At 43.9% G+C, this 24,152-nt stretch overlaps 2 protein-coding genes and 1 long non-coding RNA gene across 5 annotated transcripts in view; all 3 read right to left on the reverse strand.

Annotated features, from left to right (window-relative positions):
* Nucleotides 1-653, reverse strand: part of LOC139029119 (zinc finger protein 180-like) — an 83,493-nt gene extending 82,840 nt beyond the window's left edge. Inside the window, exon 1 of one of the 3 annotated variants that reach the window (XM_070448241.1) lies at nt 13-651. In XM_070448241.1, the coding sequence (XP_070304342.1) occupies nt 13-388 (376 nt within the window). In that variant the 5' untranslated portion in view covers nt 389-651. Of the gene's footprint in view, nt 1-12 lie in introns of all 3 variants that reach the window. The other 2 variants (XM_070448239.1, XM_070448238.1) reach the window with 2 other exon arrangements.
* A 14,916-nt stretch (nt 654-15,569) lies between these two features.
* LOC139029117 (uncharacterized) lies at nt 15,570-16,766 on the reverse strand. The gene is made up of 3 exons (XR_011481375.1): nt 16,540-16,766; nt 15,842-16,309; nt 15,570-15,752 (listed from the first exon to the last, which is right to left on the reverse strand). It is a non-coding gene; the product is annotated as an uncharacterized lncRNA (long non-coding RNA).
* Nucleotides 16,767-18,451: 1,685 nt separating this feature from the next.
* Nucleotides 18,452-19,592, reverse strand: LOC112081269 (protein transport protein Sec16A-like). Its single transcript, XM_024147621.2, has 5 exons — nt 19,268-19,592; nt 19,107-19,163; nt 18,909-19,002; nt 18,636-18,809; nt 18,452-18,513 (listed from the first exon to the last, which is right to left on the reverse strand). Exons 1-4 carry the CDS (start codon nt 19,451-19,453, stop codon nt 18,637-18,639), a joined length of 510 nt encoding a protein of 169 aa, XP_024003389.2. The 5' UTR covers nt 19,454-19,592; the 3' UTR covers nt 18,452-18,513; nt 18,636.
* Nucleotides 19,593-24,152: the final 4,560 nt, after the last annotated feature.

Consider the following 24,152-nt stretch of genomic DNA (forward strand, 5'->3'; position numbering starts at 1 on the left):
GACGGTACTTACTGGTGTTAAACAGATCTCCAACCTCCTCCTCTTCCTCCAATGTGACAGTCATCTCCCCCTCCTCCTCTTTCACTCCAAAAATTGCATCCCCATCTTTCTCTTCCTCCTCTTCTTTTACTGTAACATCTTCCTCCTCTTTCACTCTGAACGCCTCTTCTTTTACTGTAACATCCTCCTCCTCTTTCACTCTGAACGCGTCTTCCTCTTCTTTCACTGTAACGTCTTTCTCTTCTTCTTTCACGGTAACAGCCTCACCCTCTACTTGTTTTTGTATTGTAACAGCCTCCTCTTCGTCCTCCTCTTTCACGAAAGCATCTTTCTCCGTCCAGCAGACCACCTCTTCTTTAGCAGAAGGAGAGTAACTTAGTGAACTCATGGTCGGGGATGTTAGCTAGCTAGCATTAGTGACTAGCCTAGTTCTAATCTAACTTAGCAAACCAGCTAGCTGATAAACAACGTAACATATATAATTAAATGGGCCAACAAGTACATACGACAGAAGTGTGTTTAATACACAGCGACTAATATACACCAAAACATTGTAAAGAGCGTGAATGTTGTAGCTATGTTTGCTAGAAAGCTACCGATGGGTCTGACTAGCTGTTGTTGTTGGAGGAGCGCCCCGTCCACTAGATTATACGTCACACTGGCAGCATCGCCTGAACCTAAAATAAGCAAATCGCCATCTGCTGACTGGAGTGGGCAACGCAGTTGAGGAACCAAACGTTTATTTTTCATTTATTTAATAAAAGTGTATTATTATATTAAGTCGTTCAAAGAGAAGCATGTGTTGATTGATTCGTGTTTAATGAGTGAGAKTTTAAAACAAACTTTACACACCACTACATATTTGCATTGATCCACACTTCTGACATGGATCATTTTGACCCCAGAGGCATATCTTTTATCATAGCCAAAATGTGGTTAATTCAATTCTTCCAATTTTTCATAACTTTGTCAATCAACTTGTTCTTAATAAATATAAATCATGGTTTTGTGTTTCTGTATCAAAATGGACTTTTAACAAATTCAAATCCTTTGGAGTCATTTTGACCCCAGGCAAAAGCACCTTTGATAAATAGGACATTTATTTCAAATCAAAATCGAATCACATTTAATTGGTCACTTACACGTGTTTAGCAGATATTTTTGATGGTGTAACGAAATGCTTGTGTTTCTAGCTCCGACAGTGCAGTAATATCTAACAAGTAATATCTAACAATTTCACAACATATACCCAATACACACAAATCTAAGTATTTTAATCTAGGTTTCATTCCACACAGAGAGAGAGAGCAGTGGTAGGGCTGTTTAAGTGTGTGTCTGCTCATGCTCCTTCAGGTTCCCTAACCAGGTAAAACTATTTTTACACTGGGAGCAGTGATAAGGCTTTTCTCCTGTGTGTATTCTCTCATAAGCTTTTAGGTGCCCTTTCTTAGTAAAACTCTTTCCACTCTGGGAACATTGGAAAGGCTTTTCTCCTGTGTGTATTCTCTTATGCTCTTTTAGGTGCCCTTTCTTAGTAAAACTCTTTCAACACTGGGAACGTTGGAAAGGCTTTCCTCCTGTGTGTATCCTCTCATGAGCTTTTAGGTGCCCTGCCTGAGTAAAACTCCTTCCACAGTGGGAACAGTGATAAGGCTTCTCTCCTGTGTGTATTCTCTCATGCCTTTTCAGGTTAGCTAACATGGTAAAACTCTTTCCACACTGGGAACATTGGAAAGGCTTTTCTCCTGTGTGTGTCCTCTCGTGCAGTTTTAGGTTCCTTAACAAGTAAAAACTATTTTCACAGTGGGAGCAGTGGTGTTGTCTCACTGGTTTGGATGTCTCTGGGTCTGGTTCCCCTGAAGGACTCTTCCCGCTGTCAGAGTGAGAGTCTGGTTTCTCTCCTGCCAAAGACAAACAGAGTATCTCGTTAAACAGAGACCTGAATGAAACCTCCACATAATAAAACTAATATAGACTAGATCCCTCAATAAAAGAGCAGAACTGGTCACCACAGAGTGGCTGTAATGCTTTGTAGGCTGGGTTAAAACATTTGAATTCAATACATTTTTGACAGCATCCCTTTTGATTTAAAAAAAATCTTTCCTTACATGTTTGCCTATGGAAGAAGTGGTAAGAAAGGGACTTCATGTAACTGAATGTAAAAACATTCATGAGATATACAGTACCAGTCAAAAGTTTGGACACACCTACTCATTCAAGGGTTATAATTATTTGTTTTACCATTATCTACATTGTAGAATAATAGTGAAGACATCAAAATTATGAAATAGTTATGGAATCATGTAGTAACCAAAAAAGTGGTAAACAATTCAAAATATATTAAAGTAGCCACCCTTTGCCTTGATGACAGCTTTGCACACTCTTGGCATTCTCTCAACCAGCTTCACCTGGAATGCTTTTCCAACAGTCTTGAAGCAGTTCCCACATATGCTGAGCACTTGTTGGCTGCTTTTCCTTCACTCCGTCCAACTCATCCCAAACCATCTCAATTAGGTTGAGGTCGTGTGATTGTGGAGGCCAGGTCATCTGATGCAGCACTCCATCACTCTCCTTCTTGGTCAAATWGCCTTTACACAGCCTGGAGGTTTGTTGGGTCATTGACCTGTTGAAAAACAAATGATCGTCCCACTAAGCGCAAACCAGATGGGATGGGGGAACCGCTTCAGAATGCTGTGGTAGCCAGACAGGTGTGTGCCTTTCCAAATCATGTCCAAGCAAGCTGTAGAAACATCTCAATGATGATCAATGAAAACAGTATGCACACCTGAGCTCAATTTCAAGTCTCATAGCAAAGGGTCTGAATACTTATTTAAATAAGGTATTTCTGTTTTTTATATTTAATAAATGTGACATTTTGTCTCCAAACCCATTTTCTCTTTGTCATTATGGGGTATTGTGTGTAGACTGATGAGGATTTTTATTTATTTAATCCATTGTAGAATAAGGCTGTAACGTAACAAAATGTGGAAAGACTTAAGTGGCAAAAAAAGGGGTTAAAGACAAGTATCTCTCAGATATAGGACAGACACTTCAGAACAAACTTCCTTTAGATGTTTTGGGGGAAACAATGTTACTATGGTTACTGTTGTTCCATGTTGTGAATGTTATCTAATGTGTTACTATGMGTTATAACAGTGTGGCCAAATAATGTTTTACCTAAAATAACTTTTGAATATTTTTTTATTGATACTTCCATGGGTCTTACAGTTCAAAATCAAATAGCAAAATGATCCTTGGTATAACCTTCTTAAAACAGTACTGTACTGGGGAAGCCCTTCATGTTGTTTAAACCTTCTTAAAACAGTTCCATATAGCTTAGAAGAACCTCCCCCCTCAGACAGGACTTAGACTGTAAAACTATCATTTAGATCTGATGATGATGGTCTCCAGTGCATCTGGTCTCCAGTGCGTCTACTCGGCCCGGGGTATACTGCACCAGCCCTACGCACGGTGTCCCCGGTTCGCCAGCACAGCCCAGTGCGGCCTGTTCCAACTCCCCGCACTTGCAGGGCTACAGGGGGGAACCAGCCAGGACGAGTTGTGCTAGCTCTGCGCTCGAGACCGCCAGTGCGCCTCCACGGTCCAGTGCATCCGGTGCCTCGGCCAAGGACAAGGCCTCCTGCATGTCTCCCCAGCCTGGTGAGTTCTGTGCCTGTGCTAAGCTCTAACCCTCCTGCATGTCTCCCCATCCTGGTGAGTCCTGTGCCTTCTCCCAGAGCCAGGCCTCCTGTGTGTATCTCCATTCCAGTGATGATCCATGGCACGAAGCCTCCAGTGATGATCCATGGCACGAAGCCTCCAGTGATGATCCATGGCATGAAGCTTCCTGTGATGATCCATGGCACGAAGCCTCCTGTGATGATCCATGGCACGAAGCCTCCAGTGATGATCCATGGCACGAAGCCACCAGTGATGATGCATGGCACGAAGCCTCCTGTGATGATCCATGGCAAGAAGCCTCCAGTGATGATCTATGGCAAGAAGCCTGTCTCTGATTGAGAACCATATTTAGGTAGCCTGTTCCCATCTGTGTTTGTGGGTAGTTGTTTTGTGTGTATACCTTACAGAACTGTTTCGTTTCGTTCTCTCTCTTTGTTGTTTTTGTCATTTCAGTGTTCAGTTTATTTTATATCATTAAAATGAACACTTACCACGCTGCACCTTGGTCCCGACGAAAATCGTTACAACAAGGACATCCTCAGACAGGGCTTAGACTGTAAAACTATCATTTAGATCTGATGATCGGTAGGACAAGGACATCCTCAGACAGGGCTTAGACTGTAAAACTATCATTTAGATCTGATGATCGGTGGGACAAGGACATCCTCAGACAGGGTTTAGACTGTAAAACTATCATTTAGATCTGATGATCGGTGGGACAAGGACATCCAAGCCGGTCAAACCCTCCCCTATCCCGGGCGACGCTGGGCCAATTGTGTGCCGCCTCATGGGTGTCCCGGTTGCGGTCGGCTGCGACACAGCCCGGGATCGAACCCGGATCTGTAGTGCGATGCAGTGCTGCGCTACTCGGGAGGCTGTTGATACCTAGCACTACCTATTATACTTGCTAGCGCCACACGAGAGCGAAGCTAGCGTGGTTATCCACATGTTTACCAATAGTATAAACACCCCGTTACCTGCAAGCTATTCAATATCAAAAGTAAAGAAATGTTTTAAAATGCAGGGACCCAAGACTAAAGATTATATTTTAACAAACCAAACATAAATCTTTGCAAACTCGCATGGTGCAGCTGAGTTGTGGGTGTCAGAAATAATGTAGCAGGAATTCTGATAAATAAGTTGTAGCTGTGGCGAGGGCTTGACCACTCACTGGCCAATGAAAACATGTTCCCAACCATTTCATGTGGTTGCATCAAGTTGTGTATTTACGGTGTTTGATGTTGTGTTGTCATAACCTCCGGGAGGAGAGCATGGATGTTTATCCTGGGAGATTCCATGCCAGCGGAGCCAGGAAATATTTGTCAGAACAATCCGAGATATCAAAAATATTTTCAGGCTAGGCTGGTGTGTGTGTGTAATGTGTGGACAGTCATGAAGCTCCCGGCGAACAGTTATTGTGCTGARGTTGCTTCCTGAGGCAGTTTGGAACTCTGTAGTGAGTGTTGCAACCGAGGACAGATGATTTTTACATGCTACACGCTTCAGCACTCAYCGGTCCCGTTCTGTAAGCTTGTGTGGCCTACCACTTCGCAGCTGAGCCATTGTTGCTCCTAGACGTTTCCACTTCACAATAACAGCACTTACAGATGACCGGGGCAGCTCAAGCAGGGCAGAAACTAGACATACTGACTTGTTGGAAAGGTGGCATCCTATGACGGTTCCACGTTGAAAGTCACTGAGCTCTTCAGTAAGACCATTCTACTGCCAATGTTTGTCTGTGGAGATTGCATGGCTGTGTGCTCAATTATATACACCTGTCAGCAATGGATGTGGCTGAATTAGCCGAATGTAAACTTAAGTTAACAAAAAATGTATTGGTTCTGCAATGTTGAAAATCCTATAAGGTGTGGAGACCATCAATTTCAACTTATTTTAGAAGAAATGGGTCATTATTTAAGAAAAGTGCAACGGTACCAATGTGTTAATCTGCAACTGTATCCAATTAAATTAATTTAGCAATATCCAAATCATATATCAAATCCAATTCAAGAGGTTTCAAGGCTGGAATCAAGAAACGCAAAATTCCATTAATCTATTTATCAACTTCATAGACTATCAAATCAAACTTTATTAGTCACATGCGCCAAATACAACAGGTTACCTTACAGTGAAAGACTTACTTACAAGCCCTAACCAACAACGCAGTTTAAAATAAAAAAAAATGAATAAGAAATAAAAGTAACAAATAATTAAAGAGGAGCAGTAAAATATTAAGAGGCATCTTGTCCAGGGGAAGAACTGTACATCAAGCTGCCTCACTACAGAAACAGGAGACAGACTCCTGTTACTATACTGTGGTACTGTATAGACTACAGTTCTGTTACTATACTGTGGTACTGTATAGACTAGAGTCCTGTTACTATACTGTGGTACTGTATAGACTAGAGTCCTGTTACTATACTCCTGGTACTACTCATGGTACTATGAGCTGTTCTGGATCAGACAAGCCAAGGCTCCTGTTACTATGAACTCTTCTGGATCAGACAAGCCAAGGCTCCTGTTACTATGAGCTGTTCTGGATTAGACCAAGCCAAGGTCTGTTACTATGAGCTGTGTCTGTTGGATCAGACAAGCCAAGGCTCCTGTTATTGAACTCTTCTGGATCAGACAAGCCAAGGCTCCTGTTACTATGAGCTGTTCTGGATTAGACAAGCCAAGGCTCCTGTTACTATGAGCTGTTCTGGATCAGACAAGCAAAGGCCTCCTGTTACTATGACTCTTCTGGATCAGACAAGCCAAGGCTCCTGTTACTATGAGCTGTTCTGGATTAGACAAGCCAAGGCTCCTGTTACTATGAACTGTTCTGGATCAGACAAGCCAAGGCTCCTACAAGGCTACTTACTTACTATCGTGGAAAATTACAAACTTTGTTATGCACCTGCGCTGTATGAGCTTGGAACCTGTACACTTGTATCCAAAATATCAATGTACATCATTTTTTTAAATCTCATTTTAGACATGAAACAAAACATTTTTTAAAAGTAAACCTATTTTGTTGAAGACTTCATATAAACAATATGATTTAATGTGGCATAAACAAAAACACAAATTCTCAGTCAAAAACACAAGTCAGAACACAGCCTCTCTATTCTCTCATGTGATTTCAGGTCCTCTGACTGGGTAAATGTCTTTTCACAATGAGAGCAGTGGTATGTCTTCTCCTCCTGTGTATGGGTTCTTTCATGCTTATTCAGATGCCTTAACCTGTTAAATGTCTTTCCGCAGAGGGAGCAGTGGTACGTCTTATCCCCTCCTGTGTGTGTCCTCTCATGCCTTGTCAAACCCCCTAACTTGGTAAAAGTCATTCCACATTTGGAGCAGTGGTAAGGCTTCACTCCAGAGTGTATTCTCTTATGTAAAACTCTTTCCACAGTGGGAGCAGTGATGTCCTCCTGTTGCTTTGGGTGTCTCTGGGTCTGATTCCCCTGAAGGACTCCTCCCTGGGTCTGATTCCCCTGAAGGACTCTTCCCACTGTCAGAGGGAGAGTCTGGTCTCTCTCCTGTCAAAGACAAGTGTATCTAGTTACTTAGTTGTCTACTGTGCTGTACTGTGTGGCCAAACTTGTGAAACATATAAGTCTATGATTGGTTCAGATTTGTTCTTGTTTGGGGGAGTTCATTAAAATTATAGCTAGTGTGAAAAACAGTGGTCACCAAGGCATTCCTAGTCAATCATCAAACATTTCTGTAAAAACCCAATGTTTTTTCCGTTGCTCCAGCAGTATTCTTAAAGTTTGTGAATTTAGCAGTAAAAACATATATGTTCAAATATTAGTTTGATGAACCCGGCCTACAAGACTCAGTTTCATCACCGCCCTCTCCTGAGACTGAAAGCCCAGAGACTTGCACTTTGCCCTGGTGTGCGGTTTTGTCTGGGGGCGCTAAAATGAACATTCGAGGCCATCAAGCTACTATGCTCGGAGATAGTTTTAATTTCAACTGGGGTAGTGGCTACGATTCAGACCTCAATACAAGAGGTTTCTGATCATTTCAAAGCAGATTAAACTCATCTGTGAAACGAGACTGTGCCTGTTATTGCCTCACTCAAAACAACAGTTACACACCATGATGATTGCAGCACTTTACACCTGACTACCTCTCTGGAGGCTGACGTGAATCGCTGCTGATCTGATAAAGGTGCAGGAGAGCTGTGTGAGCTTAGAGGGGTTTTCTCGCAGCAATATCCTGAGACCGATATTACATTTTTGGCCAATGCCAATATCCAATATTTTCCTTGCCCCAAAAAACGATACCGATAACCGGTATTTAAAATGTTAGCGGCCTTTTAAGCATTCTAGTACAGTTAAAAAGTTAAACACACACATGGACGCAGCGGTCTAAGTCACTGCATCTCAGTGCAAGAGGCGTCACTACAGTCCCTGGTTCCAATCCAGGCTGTATCTCATCTGGCCGTGATTGGGAGTCCCACAGTAGTTGTCTGTTATTGGTGTAGAGTGGACGACAAAGGAGAGGGATCCCACAGTAGTTGTCTGTTATTGGTGTACAGCGGACGACAAAGGAGAGGGATCCCACAGTAGCTGTCTGTTGTTGGTATAGAGGGGACGACAAAGGAGAGGGATCCCACATATGGATAGGAAGATATAAATTATCATTATTACTAGAAAATATTAATTTAAAAGCCTGGAATTTAAAAAAAATGTAACTCGCTAGGTCATGCCAGTCAGTAGGTTACAGTAGGTTTTATCTCTCTAGGTCATGCCAGTAGGTTACAGTAGGTTGTAACTTTCTAGGTCATGCCAGTAGGTTACACTAGGTTTTATCTCTCTAGGTCATGCCAGTAAGGTTACATCTTTCTAGTCATGCCAGTAGGCTACAGTAGGTTGTAACTCTCTAGGTCATGCCAGTAGGTTACACTAGGTTTTATCTCTCTAGGTCATGCCAGTAGGCTACAGTAGGTTTTATCTCTCTAGGTCATGCCAGTAGGTTACATCTCTCTAGGTCAGGCAGTAGGCTACAGTAGGTTGTAATCTCTAGGTCATGCAGTAGGTTTATCTCAGTAAGTGTTTTTATCTCTCTAGGTCATGCAGTAGGTTACAGTAGGTTTTATCTCTCTAGGTCATGCCAGTAGGTTACATCTCTCTAGGTCATGCCAGTATGCTACAGTAGGTTGTAACTCTCTAGGTCATGCCAGTAGGTTACAGTAGGTTTTATCTCTCTAGGTCATGCCAGTAGGTTACAGTAGGTTTTATCTCTCTAGGTCATGCCAGTAGGTTACAGTAGGTTGTAACTCTCTAGGTCATGCCAGTAGGTTACAGTAGGTTGTAACTCTCTAGGTCAAGCCAGTAAGTTACAGTAGTTTGTATCCAAGTGGAAACAATGATCAACCCAATGTGGAAAGTATCGAATTTGGTCAACAACAAAATGAATGGCTTATTTGCTAAGTGAGGTTTACTTGATCCAACAGAAGTTTCGTAATGCTTAAGTTGTTATGTGGACAAGTGACATAACGACAACTTTGATAAAAACACTATAGGAGTTGTCTCCAGATCGCTATGCATATTCATACTAGTAGCTTAGCATCTCTCTCCATTGAATACAGGCGGCTGACGTCAACAACCCTCATAGAATATAAACAATAGATTACAATAATAAGATGAGTCCACGAATCCAAAGAAAGGATAGGCGGGAGAAAGACAACCTGCAGTGCCTCTTTGTGGACAACGACTCCCCTTGTTAGGGCAGAGAGACATCTTGTCAGTATATCCATAATGGCACTATTCGCATGGCACTATTGGGGGTGTAGTAAAGTTAAAATGGTTATTCCATCAAACTTCAAATTATTAGAATAGTACACAACGCAGAACAGAACAACCAGGTTGAGGGTCAGTGGCCAAAGCCCGCGAACAGGAATATTCCAAGTTCAGACAGAAGGGGGGAGTCAGATCGCTATGATCGCCAGGAACTTTACTTTTGATGTCTATTTTTAATTGTTGCGCTACTGGTGCTGCCTGTTGATGTTAGGTAGGCAGCTACAGTAGCTGAATGATGTTAACATCTTCGGGTTTTGTTTCATTAAATGTATTTTATTTCATCTGGGTGCTTGTGTCACCTACTAACACCCTGGTACTACCCGTAGCTCCCGTTCTCCTCAGTCCGAGAAAACACTGAGAGAGAAAGGTATGTGTTGCAGATTACTCCTTTGTAAGGTCCATAACATGAAATAAATAAAACATCCCAAGGTTAATGCTGTAGATATTGTTATAAGGGAGTGTGAGGCTATTGAAACATGTAACTTTCAGAGTTTTATTGTTGTTATTAATATAGTTTACAGACTGCTAATGGTGCTGCTGGTTGCTAGCTAGCATGCCTTTCTGTGATGCAGACGGTTAGCTGAGCTGCCGACTGCTGCTGGCGTTGCATTGTGGGAGATGTAGTTTGGTCCTCTACGGTCTGAATGGAATAGAGGCGATTTCATGTTGTAACTTGTTTATGTTGCAGTGTTTTTGTACATGAGTTGTTGTATTTTTGTACTGTCAACACTGAAAGGACCTAGCAATGTATTGGAGATATGTCTTTTACCTTTCTTCAGGCTCCTGTGTAGAACAACTTGTCAGATGGTTCATTGGAGACTGATGTGTTCCTGTCCTGTCTTTTCACAATACTATTGCAGGTATGGTTCTATTGTCTAAGAATTAAGATGATACATTCTTTGTATTAAGGACTGCGTTATTTCTGTTCTTGTATATGTATACATTATGGGCTTTGATATTGTATTATGTGATATGTTGTGTGGTCGTAGAACGAACATGACGAGAATGACAGTACAAATCCTCGCCAGGATGGTTGCAATTGGGAGGACTATGTAGTTCCTGTCCTGTCTTTTCACAATACTATTGCAGATCAACATAAAAGCCTAAAAGACAGCCGTGGTGTCGCTCTTCATTTCTTGGTTCTCCTGTGGTACATAAGAAACCCGCTACATATGGTTGAAAAGTTACCGACGATTTACTCTGAGAATTTAACCTCACAACACCAAATATGGAACACATACAACCAAGTGCGGTGCAGTTTAAACTAGTAATGGTCACAGCAAATGATCGTTATTATTTCATCAACACTGCCAAGTACAAGTATATGAATGTTATAATATTGTAGAGAACAAGCTAATGATTAATTCTATGTAATTTCTAATGACAGCCAAAGAAAACAACGTTTGGACATGAATTTCGTAGCTCCCTCTTGAATTGACCCTTTTTCTCTCTACATTGTATAGCAAGTAAGTGAATATATAAAAAGAATATATGTCATTCATCAGACGCTTTTATCCAAAGCGACTTACAATAAAACCTGCTGTCGTTTATGTCTAGTTGGTGACGGGAATCGAACCCACTACCCTGGCGTTGCAAGCGTCATGCTCTATCATGGTCATGGGTGCACCTCAGCCACGCTCAAGGTCATAAACGATATCTTAACCGCCATCAATAAGAAACAATACTGTGCAGCCATATTCATTGACCTGGCCAAGGCTTTCGACTCTGTCAATCACCACATCCTTATCGACAGACTCAACAGCATTGGTTTCTCAAATAATTGCCTTGCCTGGTTCACCAACTACTTCTCCGATAGAGTTCAGTGTGTAAAATCAGCTTCGTGCAATCCGGGCCTCTGGCAGTCTCTATGGGGGTGCCACAGGGTTCAATTTTTGGGCCGACTCTCTCTCTCTGTATACATCAATGATGTCGCTCTTGCTGCTGGTGAGTCTCTGATCCACCTCTACGCAGATGACACCATTCTGTATACTTCTGGCCCTTCTTTGGACACTGTGTTAACTACCCTCCAGACGAGCTTCAATGCCATACAACTCTCCTCCCGTGGCCTCCAACTGCTCTTAAATACAAGTAAAACTAAATGCATGCTCTTCAACCGATCGCTGCCTGCACCTGCCCGCCCGTCCAGCAACACTACTCTGGACGGTTCTGACTTAGAATATGTGGACAACTACAAATACCTAGGTGTCTGGTTAGACTGTAAACTCTCTTTCCAGACTCACATCAAACATCTCCAATCCAAAGTTAAATCTAGAATTGGCTTCCTATTTCGCAACAAAGCATCCTTCACTCATGCTGCCAAACATACCCTCGTAAAACTGACCATCTTACCGATCCTCGACTTCAGCGATGTCATTTACAAAATAGCCTCCAACACCCTACTCAACAAATTGGATGCAGTCTATCACAGTGCCATCCGTTTTGTCACCAAAGCCCCATATACTACCCACCACTGCGACCTGTACGCTCTCGTTGGCTGGCCCTCGCTTCATACACGTCGACAAACCCACTGGCTCCAGGTCATCTGCAAGACCCTGCTAGGTAAGGTCCCGCCTTATCTCAGCTCGCTGGTCACCATAGCAGCACTCACCCGTAGCACGTGCTCCAGCAGGTATATCTCACTGGTCACCCCCAAAGCCAATTCCTCTTTTGGCCGCCTCTCCTTCCAGTTCTCTGCTGCCAATGACTGGAACGAACTACAAGAATCTCTGAAACTGGAAACACTTATCTCTCTCACTAGATTTAAGCACCAGCTGTCAGAGCAGCTCACAGATCACTGCACCTGTACATAGCCCATCTATAAATAGCCCAAACAACTACCTCATCCCCTACTGATTTATCTCTTTATTTATCTTGCTCCTTTGCGCCCAGTATTTTCTACTTTTCAATTCATCTACTGCAAATCTACCATTCCAGTGTTTTTAATTGCTATATTGTATTAACTTCGCCACCATGGCCTATTTATTGCCTACCTCCCTTTATCTCACCTAATTTGCTCACATTGTATATATACTTTGTTTTCTACTGTATTATGAATGTATGTTTGTTTACTCATGTGTAACTGTGTTGTTGTATGTGTCGAACTGCTTTGCTTTATCTTCCCAGGTCGCAGTTGTAATGAAGAACTTGGTTCTCAACTTGCTACCTGTTAAATAATGGTGAAATAAAAAAGAAAAATATCACTGAGCTACGAAGGAGCACGTCGACGTCACACATCCCTTTCTCCCGGGCTGCTGCTTTTTGACTCTGTGCGGTCGATCTCGGGAGAATCAGTCAGTCTTCTCCACAATTGACCTCACAGCTCTTTTGCTGGCCTTTGTGGCGGACGAGGTGCAGAGCTGCTTCCAGCCCCCTGCCACCACCTACAGTCCCACTGTCCTCGCGGTGGCCGTTCCACCACACTACCAGCGTGACATCAAGCAGGTGAGTAGCAATGATAGAGGCACTCTGACAGATGCCTGTTGTGATGACATCTGGTGCCTTGTAGTAGTAGAGCTCATCAGGATTGTTTTGTCACCCATAACACAGAGACCCGGCTTCTCCACTGGAGGTTGTGGACATCACCTAACACAGAGCAGACCGGCTTCTCTCACCTGGAGGTTGTGGACATCACCCCTAACACAGGCAGACCAGGCTTCTTCCCACCTGGAGGTTGTGGATCACCACCCCTACACAGAAGCAGACCCGGCTTTTCCACCTGGAGGTTGTGGACATCACCCCTAACATAGAGGCGACCAGGCCTTCTTCCACCCTGGAGGTTTTGGACATCACCACTAACACAGAGGCAGACCCGGCTTCCTCCCACCTGGAGGTTGTGGACATCACCCCGAACATAGAGGCAGACCCGGCATATTCCCACCTGGAGGTTCAAGACATCACCCCTAACACAGTGGCAGACCAGGCTTCTTCCCACCTGAATGTTGTGGACATCACCACTTACACAGAGGCAGAGCCCATCTCTTCCCTCTTGGAGGTTGTGGACGTCACACCTGAAGAAAGGACTCTCACGATGGCCGTCTTCGCCACTCTGCCAGCTGACATCCAAGCAGGTGAGTAACACTTAGAGAGCACTCTGACAGGTGCCGTTTGTCATGACATCTTAGCAGAACCTTTTAACTGGCCAGTGTTTAGAACCTACGGTTTGCATTTGTTTACATTCTGTTCCTCTTTTTTCCCTTTCCAGAGGATGTGGTCATCCCGGATGTCACCCCACACGTCAACAAGGACGTGACACTGGATGTTCCATGCAGAGCTAGGAAAGGGGCAGTCTGGCGATTTTGTTGTAGGCTTTGGAGGGCAGTGTGCTGCTGCGCCTGCCACAAGGAAGAGGAGGAACAATATTAATTATTCATCAGACCTTCAGAAATGGGATTGAACCATAGACCATTAAATTATTTGCATTATGATTGGATTCAATTCTGCTTTTCTTCTGTTTACTACTTCATTTCAGAACTTTTCTATAAACTTTCACTTTGCAAGTGTGGATTAGGTTGTTTAAATAAGTGGGAAGCATTCCAATTTTAATGCTTTTAATTATTTACATTGTACATTTAAAAATGTATTATTTGACAAAAAATGTATTATTTGACAACAAAAAATGTATTATTTGACAACAAAAAAACGGAGGGCGCTCATCCAACGTTGAGTTGAGGTGCAACCAAAAATTTGAGTCATCATAGAAAAGGAAAAAGCGCAACTCTTGCTCACTATTAAAAAAAAGCATTGTTTTATTCAGGCAAAGTTAAAAGATTAACGTTTTGGCCTAGTCTATGACCATATGCAAGTTGTGTTTGCCCAGTAAAAGGGTGACCCAGACTCACCCTGGTTCTTGAGGGTTGAAGACAGTGAAAAATGATCATTAAGTAAATGGGACTTTTCAATTCTGGAATAAAAATCTTTAATGAACATGAATTTAAATACAATTGACTTGAGGATCAGAGCAGGCTGGCTGACTGGCTAGCCCTGAAGGCCCTCTGCCTCTACCTCTGTGTGGTTCATCTCAACCAAGAGGTTGTTTGGGTTGTCTTTCTCTCTGTGGGTGTGAATCACTATGACCTCTCCCTCTGCCTGCCATTTGGCTGATCAGAAGCCTTCTGTTCTTTCTTGCTCAAATGAACAGGAGGAATGGCCTCTGGGGTAACCTCCTCCTCTATCTAACGCCTCTTCCACCTCCTCTTTCTGACTGTGTTCGACTGAGGTCACTCGTTCTCTCTCCCTGGGTGTTGGATAGTTCCTCCTCCTCTGTGTCTTTGTGAGTTTGGAGGGAGTTATCCTGTTCCGGCTCCCTCTAAGGGTGTGCACCTTAATCTCTTTCGGTGTGTTYAGGGGTTCAGTGGTTTTGGAGGGAGTCTGAAGTTCGATCTCTAGCGATGAGTGTGGGGGCTGTCCCGTGGTGGTGTCCCCCTCCCTCCTAAGGAGGAGCCACTGAGACGTGATGAGACCAAGCAAGATCACTCTGCAAGGACAGGATAGGACACATCACAACACTGCTGCTCATTCATATTCAAAACATACCTCAGAGTACGGACACAAACATGGACGCCCCCCCCCCCCCCCCCTCGTTGTAGGACACGGTCAGACCTGCCACCTGAACGTTGTCACACTTAGTGCCAGACGCAGAGGGAGGAGGACATAGGCCATGAAGGAGGTGACGAAAGACAGCTGGGCTCCAGACACAACGCCAAGCTTATACCTCTTCATCAGTAGACCTCCCAGGAATATCCCTACCGCACCCACAGGCAGGTTCAACTCACCTGGAAAAGTTATACTCACACGTCTATAGTGCTACCAGTGTGCTGGAGTTTCATTTRCACTCATGTTCAACAAACCTACAGGGGATGGGAGAGAACAAAAAAGTGTATTTAATACCATTCAACATCAATACTGACAGGATGGAACATTTCAGTTGGAGCATGTCCATGTTTCTATGGTTTTGTTGAGACAGACAGCCCAATTCAGTAATTTTTTTGAGTAATTGGTCTATTGACCAATCAGATATGCTCTGAAAAAGAGCTGATCGAAAATATCTGATGATATTGGTCAAAAGACCAATTAGTGGAAAAATATCATAATTGGGCTGCCAGTCTAAACGCATCCCTTGTTTCTCTGTCTCTGACCCAAACTTCAGTCCTTGCATCGATTACAGAGGGCTGAAAAGGATTAGGATCAAGAATCGTTACCCCCTACCCGATGTCCGCCGCCTTGGAGTTGGCCCTAGGAGCCCAATTCTTCACCAAACTTGACCTCCGCAACGCTTAAAATCTGGTGAGAATCAGGGAGTGGAAAACTCCCTTTAACACCCCTAGTGGTCACTGAGTATTTAGTCATGACCTTTGGAATATCGAACTCACCGGCAGTCATTCAAGCATTGATCAATGACACTCTTAGGGATTTGTTGAATCGGTTCGTCTTTGTTTACCTCGACGACATCCTGATCTTCTTCAAAAACACTTCCGGAACACATACAGCCCTGTCCCACCTCACTCAAGCAGGTTTTTGCAGGAATCGCGAGGCTGACAGGGCATTCATAGAGCTCAAGGGACGTTTCACCTCCGGACCCATCCTCGTTCATCCTGATCCTACTCGCCCCTTTGTGGTAGAGGTGGACCGCCTCGGAGACCGGAGCTGATGCGGTCCTTTCACAGCGGAACAAGGAGGACAAGAAACTGCACCCTTGCGCCTTTCTCTCCAAGTGGTTCTCGCCAGTAGAAGGCAACTACGATGTAGGCAACCGGGAGCTCTTGGCAGTTAAGTGGGCCCTTGAGGGGTGGAGACACTGGTTGGAYCCACTGCTTCATCTTCTGGTCTCTTCTCTGCACCTGGGTCCAACTTTACCACATCACAGTTATAGCATCTCTTAATCCCTTCTCTTAACATGTATGSCCCCAAAACATAATCAAGCAGCTGACCAATTACACAAGACTTTAGTTCTAAGTTAACTGAGATGAATCAACAACTGGGTACATTTCTTTATTTCTAAAGTGAAACTATCCTCCYCATTGGAGTATCTCTACAAGTACAAGTTTAACCAGTATTTCAGTTGTTTTACCGTCCTATGAAGAAGTGTGGCAGGCCTGTGAGGAAGGATCCTACAGCCATGAGGAAACAGCCCATAGCAATGAGCCTGTGCCGGTGCAGCTTCGCCCCAAAATGGCTGACCACAGCCAGGAACAGCAGGTTACTTGCAAGAAACCACAACACTACAGTAGCCAGGAATCGCAAATTATAAACGCTGTTTTAAAAAAAACTAAAAATTGCATATCAGTTTGGATACTAGGCTGCAACTGGGAAAACATTTCGTTTTTGAAGGGGGGTGTTGTAAGGGGCTTAATACAGTTGTATTCCAGCCACTAGGGGGTACTCTGGTGAAGCCCATGGGAAATAAAGAAATATAGTTTAAAACTTCTTCTTGATAGGGGCGCAATTTTAACATATGGCAAAATATGCGTACCCATTTTAAACTGCCTATTTCTCAGCCCCCGAAACTAGAATATGCATATAATAGTCAGATTAGGATAGAAAACACTCTGAAGTTTCCAAAACTGTAAGAATTTTGTCTGTGAGTTAAACAGAACTTTTATTGCAGGTGAAAACCTGAGAAAATTTCAAGCAGGAAGTGGCACTCATTTTGAGAGCTCTGTGTTCCAATGCCTTCCTATCGTATATGTGAAGTCACATCAATAAGACCTCTTTTTCTATGTCTTCCCTAAGGTGTCAACAGCCTTTAGACGTAGTTTCAGGCCTTTATTTTGAAGGATGAGCCTGCAAGAGCACATTGGGTAAGTGGACAGGTGGGGGCTCTCCGGGTGATTTTTTCGCAAATCTGAAAGGTAGCCATTGTCTCTCTCGCTCCTAGTGAAAAGCCAACTGTCCCGGTTGATTTATTATCGAATAGATATGTGAAAAACACAATGAAGTTGGATCAAAAACAACGTTTGACATGTTTATGTGGACATTATGGATATAATTTGGAATTTTTTCCGCCGTTGTCGCGAACGCTTTTTCCGGTGGATTCCTGGTCATGACGCATCAAACAAACGGAGGTATTTGGATATAAAACGTATCTTTATGGAACAAAAGGAACATTTGCTGTCTAACTGGGAGTCTCGTGAGTGAAACCAACCGAAGATCAACAAAGGTAAACGATTCATTTGATTGCTTTGCTGGTTTTTGTTACCGAGTTACCTGGCGCTAACTGTTCTTATTGTTTTGTCGAGCGATCGATACATTTACACAAATGCAAGTATTGCTTTCGCTGGAAAGCATAATTCCAAAATCTGAGACGACAGATGGATTAACAAAAGGCTAAGCTGTGTTTTGCAATATTGCACTTGTGATTTCATGAAATTATATTTTATGATTACCCTCTGGCGCTAGGCTACGCTATGCTAGTCAGGGTTTTTAATGACAAAAATCCCGGATCCGGGATGGGTATGACTGAAAGGTTTTAAATGATTTGGGAAGAGTAAGAATGAAAAACTAAAGAAAGACTGTAAACGGCTGTTACCTGTGCTGACATGATTAAAAGTGAAGTAAACCGTACTTTTCGCGTTGTAGTTTATATGATAAGCTCATTGGAAGGGTAACATATACAGGATGTACATAAATTGGCATAAACACGTGACACAGAAAGTTAAAATATTGACATTTAGGAATTCAAAATGCATCTAAATATATTTACTTCTGTCTATGGAATACATTAAAAAATGTAGTTTAAAAAAAATATATGTATAAAATATACTTGTCTGTACAGTAAGTAAATGTAGGAAATCCAAAATGCACAAAAATATGTTTTTGTAATGTCTAAAATAAAATATGTGTATAATATTTACTTGTCTGTAACGTAAAGCAATGCAGAAGCAATAAGCATTGTAAATGATGGTAGAACACATCAAATGAATGTGAACATGAGGACACAAAGGAGAGATTTAATTAAAATATCATATTTTAATACATTTACAATGCTGAGGTTTTTTAATGCTGAAAAAATCTATGTATGGCAAATCCACTCTGGGCAAATGGCCTGTTGGACAAAAATAAAACATAGTTTTAACATCCTTGCTACTTCAGCCACTTGCTATGTTAAAGTAAAATCTCAGTTAATGATGAATGGATACAATTTGGAAGGATTTTCCAGAGTCATACCTCAGTAGGGTAGAGTGTCAGGTGGCACAACCATTGGTGCCATGAGGTCAAAGTGTGAAGGAGGGAGCAAGCCAGAGAGCTGTCTAGGAAGCAGTCCAGGCCCATGGCTTGGAGGCTTTGAGTTGGTCCCATCGTTGTCATGCATTGTAGGGTATCTGCTGCCCCATAGACCTGCTGGTAGTGGGAAAGSTGTTAGCAGGAGACCACCAGGGACATCTATGATCGGCTGACACAGTCTTGGTTAAACCACATGTATTCTAAAGCAATATTCACCTGCTTTCATAGAGTAAGGATTCACTCCTTTGGGGACATTGCCAGTGTTCCCCTGATATCCATCCATCGGTGGAGGTGGTGGTACACACTTGTTCTGTAAAACACATCAACACATTTTCCAAATTGTTAGTAATATTATCACAGTTGAAATACAATGGTTGTTCACTGTTTTTAATTTCATTGAATTTAAGTGTGTACCTCAGCCTTGGGCTCAGTTTTGTTAACCCATCTGTGCAGAGTTGGATCCCAGACAATCTGAGGAGGAAGATATTAGCAATGTGAAGCAAGCCACAATTTTTTTTTTTTTATCCACTCAATTGTCTCTACATAGAATATAGTGTTAATAACCAGTTCCTTACAGATCTGTCTTTGTCCTCAGGTAGATGAATCTCCTTCCTATTAACTCTTCCACTCCCAAAGACCCAGCTGAGCCAGCCTCCACTGTTATTGTGCACAGCAGGGGTCTCGGGCTCAGCCACCGGCCGGCTGCCAGTCTGGCACTGAGGGTTGGCCTCGGTGTGTTCCGGCTTGGTGATGGACATCATAGCAGGATGCTCAACATATCTAAGTCGGACATCTGTAATAAGTGGGAGAAGTCAGGCCACTCTGCTCATGTCACCACACAGAACAATTACTAGCTGACAGGTAGAAATGTCTCGCTCTGATACTCTGTTACAACCCAATCTTAACCTACATGCATCCTGCTATCTTAACCTCCCAGTAATCACAGGGATTACTGGGAGGTTACTCCAGGACTCTGCCATCGCATTGTTTTGGTTGCAAAATCAACAATTTCCTGCATATTATGTGAGGGCTTGCAAATTTGACCAATCACCAAACTATTTATGCATAAAATAGTCACATCACAATATTATCGCATAGAACTGACCCATTACCACAGTACAAAATGAGGGCTCGAAATTTCAACCAATCACCACACATTTACTGCATAATATGGTTCAATCAAGCCACACGTCAACACAGTTTTTTCCCTTGTCAGCGCATTTTTGCAACAAATTGGACAAAACAATTGCATATTGCTATGCAAAATGTCATAATTGTCGCTGCAAAATCTAGCATATTTATCAGCTAATATCAAAAACATTCAAGCGAAATCCATGGAGAGATTCATCGGAGTATGAAAATGTATACACTCACTACTGTAAGTCGCTCTGGATAAGAGGTCTGCTAAATGAATAAAATGTCAAAGTAAAATGGAGCTAAACCTGTTTTATGTAGAAAATGCATGAAAGTATTACAGCTATACACTCACATGAGCCATACATTTAAATTATAACAGCTAATTCTACACACAACAATGGTAATTTCTTTACTAATTAGGTAAGGTTTAAGTGACCTCTTCTCTTGGAAAGAAATCCACAGGTGGAGTACACGCTCCACCATCCCATTTCCACAGTGGTGCCACCATGGGGATGATGGGAGGTGGTTGTGGATGATTGTTGTCCATTCTTCACAGGGACGCTGGTGTGAGGAAGATCTCCTCCCTCTCTTGCAGGGATAGCCTATGCTCGGGATCTCCTCCCTCTGCGCAGGATGCAGCTGGCCTGGGAGAACCCCCCCGTCTGTGCATGGACATCTGGGCTGTGTTGGAGGATCCCCTCCTCTGTGCAGGGACACTGGCTGTTTGGAGGATCCCCTCCCTTTTGTGTAGGGATGAGGCCTGTGCTGGAGGATCCCTCCCTTTAGCAGGGACACTGCCTTTGGAAATCCCCTCCTGTGCAGCAGGGACCTGTTGGCAATTGCGGACGATTCCCTTCCTCTGCGCAGTGACACTGGCCATCAGGAGGATCAACTCCTTTTGTGCAGGGATGAGGCCTGATGCTCTGAGGATCTTTCTTCTTCTGCGCAGTGATAGAAGATGCTGGAAGAATCCCTCCCTCTGTGACGGGATGAGCTGATGCACGGAGACCCCTCCCTCTGTGCAGGGATGAGGCCTGATGCTCGGAGGATACTCCTCCCTCTGTGCAGGGACACTGGCTGTTTGGAGGATCCCTTCCCTCTGTGCAGGGACACTGCTGTGGGAGGATGCCTCCCTCTTCAGGGATGAGGCCTGATGCTCGGAGGATCTCCTCCCTCTGCGCAGTGATGCTAGCTGCTGGGAGAATCCTCCTCTGTGCAGGGACACTGGCTGTTTGGAGGATCCCCTCCCTCTCAGCAGGGACACTAGCCTTTGGGACAATCCCTCCCTGTGCGCAGGACGCTGGCCTTGGACGATTCCTCCTCTGCGCAGTGACACTGGCCATCAGAGGATCAACTCCTTGTGCAGGATGAGGCCTGATGCCTCTGAGGATCTTCTTCTTCTGCACGTGATAGAAGATGCTGGGAAGAATCCCCTCCTCTGTGCAGGATGAGCGTGTCTGAGGATCCCTCGCCTCTGGCAGTGATGCTAGCTGTGGGGAGAATTCCCTCTCCTCTGTGCAGGGACACTGGCTGTTTGGAGGATCCCCTCCCTCTGTGCAGGCGATGCTGCCTGCGAGAGAATCCCTCCCTCTGTGACGGATGAGGACTTGATGCTTGGAGGATCTCCTCTCCTTTAGCAGGGACCTATGCCTTTGGGACAATCCCCTCCCTGTGCGCAGGACGCTGGCCTTGGACGATTCCCTTCCTCTGCGCAGTGACACTGGCCATCAGGAGGATCAACTCCTTTTGTGCAGGATGAGGCCTGATGCTCTGAGGATCTTCTTCTTCTGCGCAGTGATAGGATGCTGGAAGAACCCCTCCCTCTGTGACGGGTTTGAGACACTGATGCACGTGAGGAACCCTCCCTCTGTGGAGGGATGAGGCCTATGCTCGAGGATCTCCTCGCCTCTGTGCAGGTCCACTGCTGTTTGAGATCCCTCCCTTGTGCAGGGACACTGGGCTGTGAGGAGGATGTCCCTCCTCTCTTCAGGGATGAGGCCTGATGCTCGGAGGATCTCTCCCTCCCTCTGTCGCAGTGATGCTAGCTGCTGGGAGAGATCCCCTCCCTCTGTGCAGGGACACTGGCTGTTTGGAGGATCCCTCCCTCTCGCAGGGTCATAGCCTTGGGACAATCCCTCCCTGTGGCGAGGAACGCTGGCATTGCAGATTCCTTCCCTCTGCGCAGTGACACTGGCCATCAGGAGGATCAACTCTCCTTTGTGCAGGGATGAGGCCGATCTGAGGATCTTCTTCTTCTGCACAGCTGATAGAAGATGCTGAGAATCCCCTCCCTCTGTGAGGATGAGCCTTGATGCTCGAGGATTCCTCCTCCCTCTGCGCGTGATGCTAGCTGCTGGAGATTCCCCTCCTCTGTGCAGGGACACTGGCTGTTGGAGGATCCCTCCCTCTGTGCAGCGATGCTAGCTGCAGAGAGAAATCGCTCCCTCTGTGACGGATGAGGCCTGATGCTCGAGATCTCCTCCCTCTGTGCAGTGATGCTAGCTGCTGAGAGAATCCCCTCCTCTGTGGCAGGGCCTGGCTGTTTGGAGGATCCCTCCGTCTGTGCAGAGACACTGGCTTTGGGGGATACCTCCTCCTCTGTGACGGGATGAGGCCAGATGCTCGAGGATCTCTCCCTCTGCACGGAACTTGGCTGCTGTGATGATCTGCAGGTATAAATAGAGCATATAGTCATTCCTAAAAAATCAACCACTTGGAATCTATAACATCATTGACACCATACACTAGTGGTATTAAACATTAGAACACCTTCTCGTTTCCGTGACATAGACTAATCAGGTGAAAGCTATAATCCCTTATTGATGTTAATTGTTAAATCTCTCTCAGTGGTAGATGAAGGGAGGAGACAGGTTAAAGAATGATTTTTAGACAATTGAGACATGGATTGTGTATGTGTGTCATTCAGAGGGTGAATGGGCAAGACCAAAGATTTAAGTCCCTTTGAACAGAGTATGGTAAGTAGGTGCCAGGCACCGGCTTGTGTCAAGAACTGCAAATGGCTGTTGGGTATCAAGAATGGTCCACCACCAAGGGAGGGGGGCAACTCAATAGGAAGGTGTTCTTAATGTTTTTGTTCACTCAGTGGTAGATCAATCCCTAGCATATACTTTCATTTGTGACTACTGTAAATACACAAATTATATTAATGTATCTACAATATATTTAACCGTAAGCCTCCCTGCTGCAGGGGCTTTTCCTCTACAAATTTTGAGCTGATTTTCTTCACTTTAGCATATTTTGTATCTTTGTTAATTTTCACATTTATTGTGTTTGAATGCACTGTTACTACAGAATTGATGTAAGTATGTAGGCAATTACCCATAATGCTCACTGACTGAACATTCAAATTACCATGGCAATTTTGACGCATTCACATGCCATCGGAAACTTGGAACCTCAGAGTTAAATAATGTAAGAAATTAGCGTAGAGCTTCCTACTGGTTGATTCTGATACTTCACAAGTGGGAAACTTTGAAATCATCATTCCATAACGAGTTAGCGAGTCAGAAATGTCAGAATTTCTATTCCGACTTGAAGGGCCTTCTATGATGTAGGGCAGGTCAGTAAACCAAATTATTTTAGCAGACTTTTATGGTCACACAAGTTGCCACTCGGTGGATTCAAAATGAGTAGCCTAACAATTATTTCATGGCCCCAGGTACATTTGCAACCAAATATTTTTCTGTGAGAAATCAATAATAGTTGCACACATAGGGTAACAGTCAGCATTGAACAGTGAGCATGAGCAAGATAAGCATAGACGGGAGTTGACAATAAGCTTATTATTAGTGTAAATAAATTTATTTCTATGGTTGCAGTCCTCAAAAGATTGAATTGCATTGAATTGAATTAATCAGATCCAATGATTTACGCCCGTAGGTGGGGTACGCTAGTCATCATTTTATAATCACCATCTCAATCATTACACCATACCATCATACCTTATTCTCTGTATCTGAGACTCATCTGACACTACCTTAGATATGGCAGTCTGCAACTCAATACACTGCCCCTGCATGGTGTTCAGCGTCCCTGCATGTGGTTAATCGACTGCTTAACATCGTTCAGCAGGATCTGAATCTCAGGCTGCAAGAAATCAGGCGGTTCAACATACTGAGATGAGAGAGGCTTCAGACCATGCCCATTGGACCATCTTTAGATTCTTTCTCACTTAACACCAATCTTATTAGGAATGTAACTTTGTGCAGAAGATGTTACTATAGTGTTATTTAAGAAAAAAAGTGTACTTTGTCAGGTGCCAAGGATGACGGGATGTCTCCCCTGCTCAGTGAGCTCTGCTGG

This window comes from Salvelinus sp. IW2-2015, linkage group LG18 (assembly GCF_002910315.2).
Source record: "Salvelinus sp. IW2-2015 linkage group LG18, ASM291031v2, whole genome shotgun sequence".
NCBI classification, from domain to species: Eukaryota; Metazoa; Chordata; class Actinopteri; order Salmoniformes; family Salmonidae; genus Salvelinus; species Salvelinus sp. IW2-2015.

What these genes read in the sequence shown, in the direction of transcription:
- LOC112081269 (XM_024147621.2), bottom strand. Translation starts at nt 19,453, where the DNA reads ATGATGTCCATCACCAAGCCGGAACACACCGAGGCCAACCCTCAGTGC. An exon ending in CTGAGGACAAAGACAGATCT is followed by an intron (nt 19,164 to 19,267) that starts GTAAGGAACTGG and finishes CTTCCTCCTCAG; the next exon opens with ATTGTCTGGGATCCAACTCT. An exon ending in TCCTTACTCTATGAAAGCAG is followed by an intron (nt 18,810 to 18,908) that starts GTGAATATTGCT and finishes TCCCACTACCAG; the next exon opens with CAGGTCTATGGGGCAGCAGA.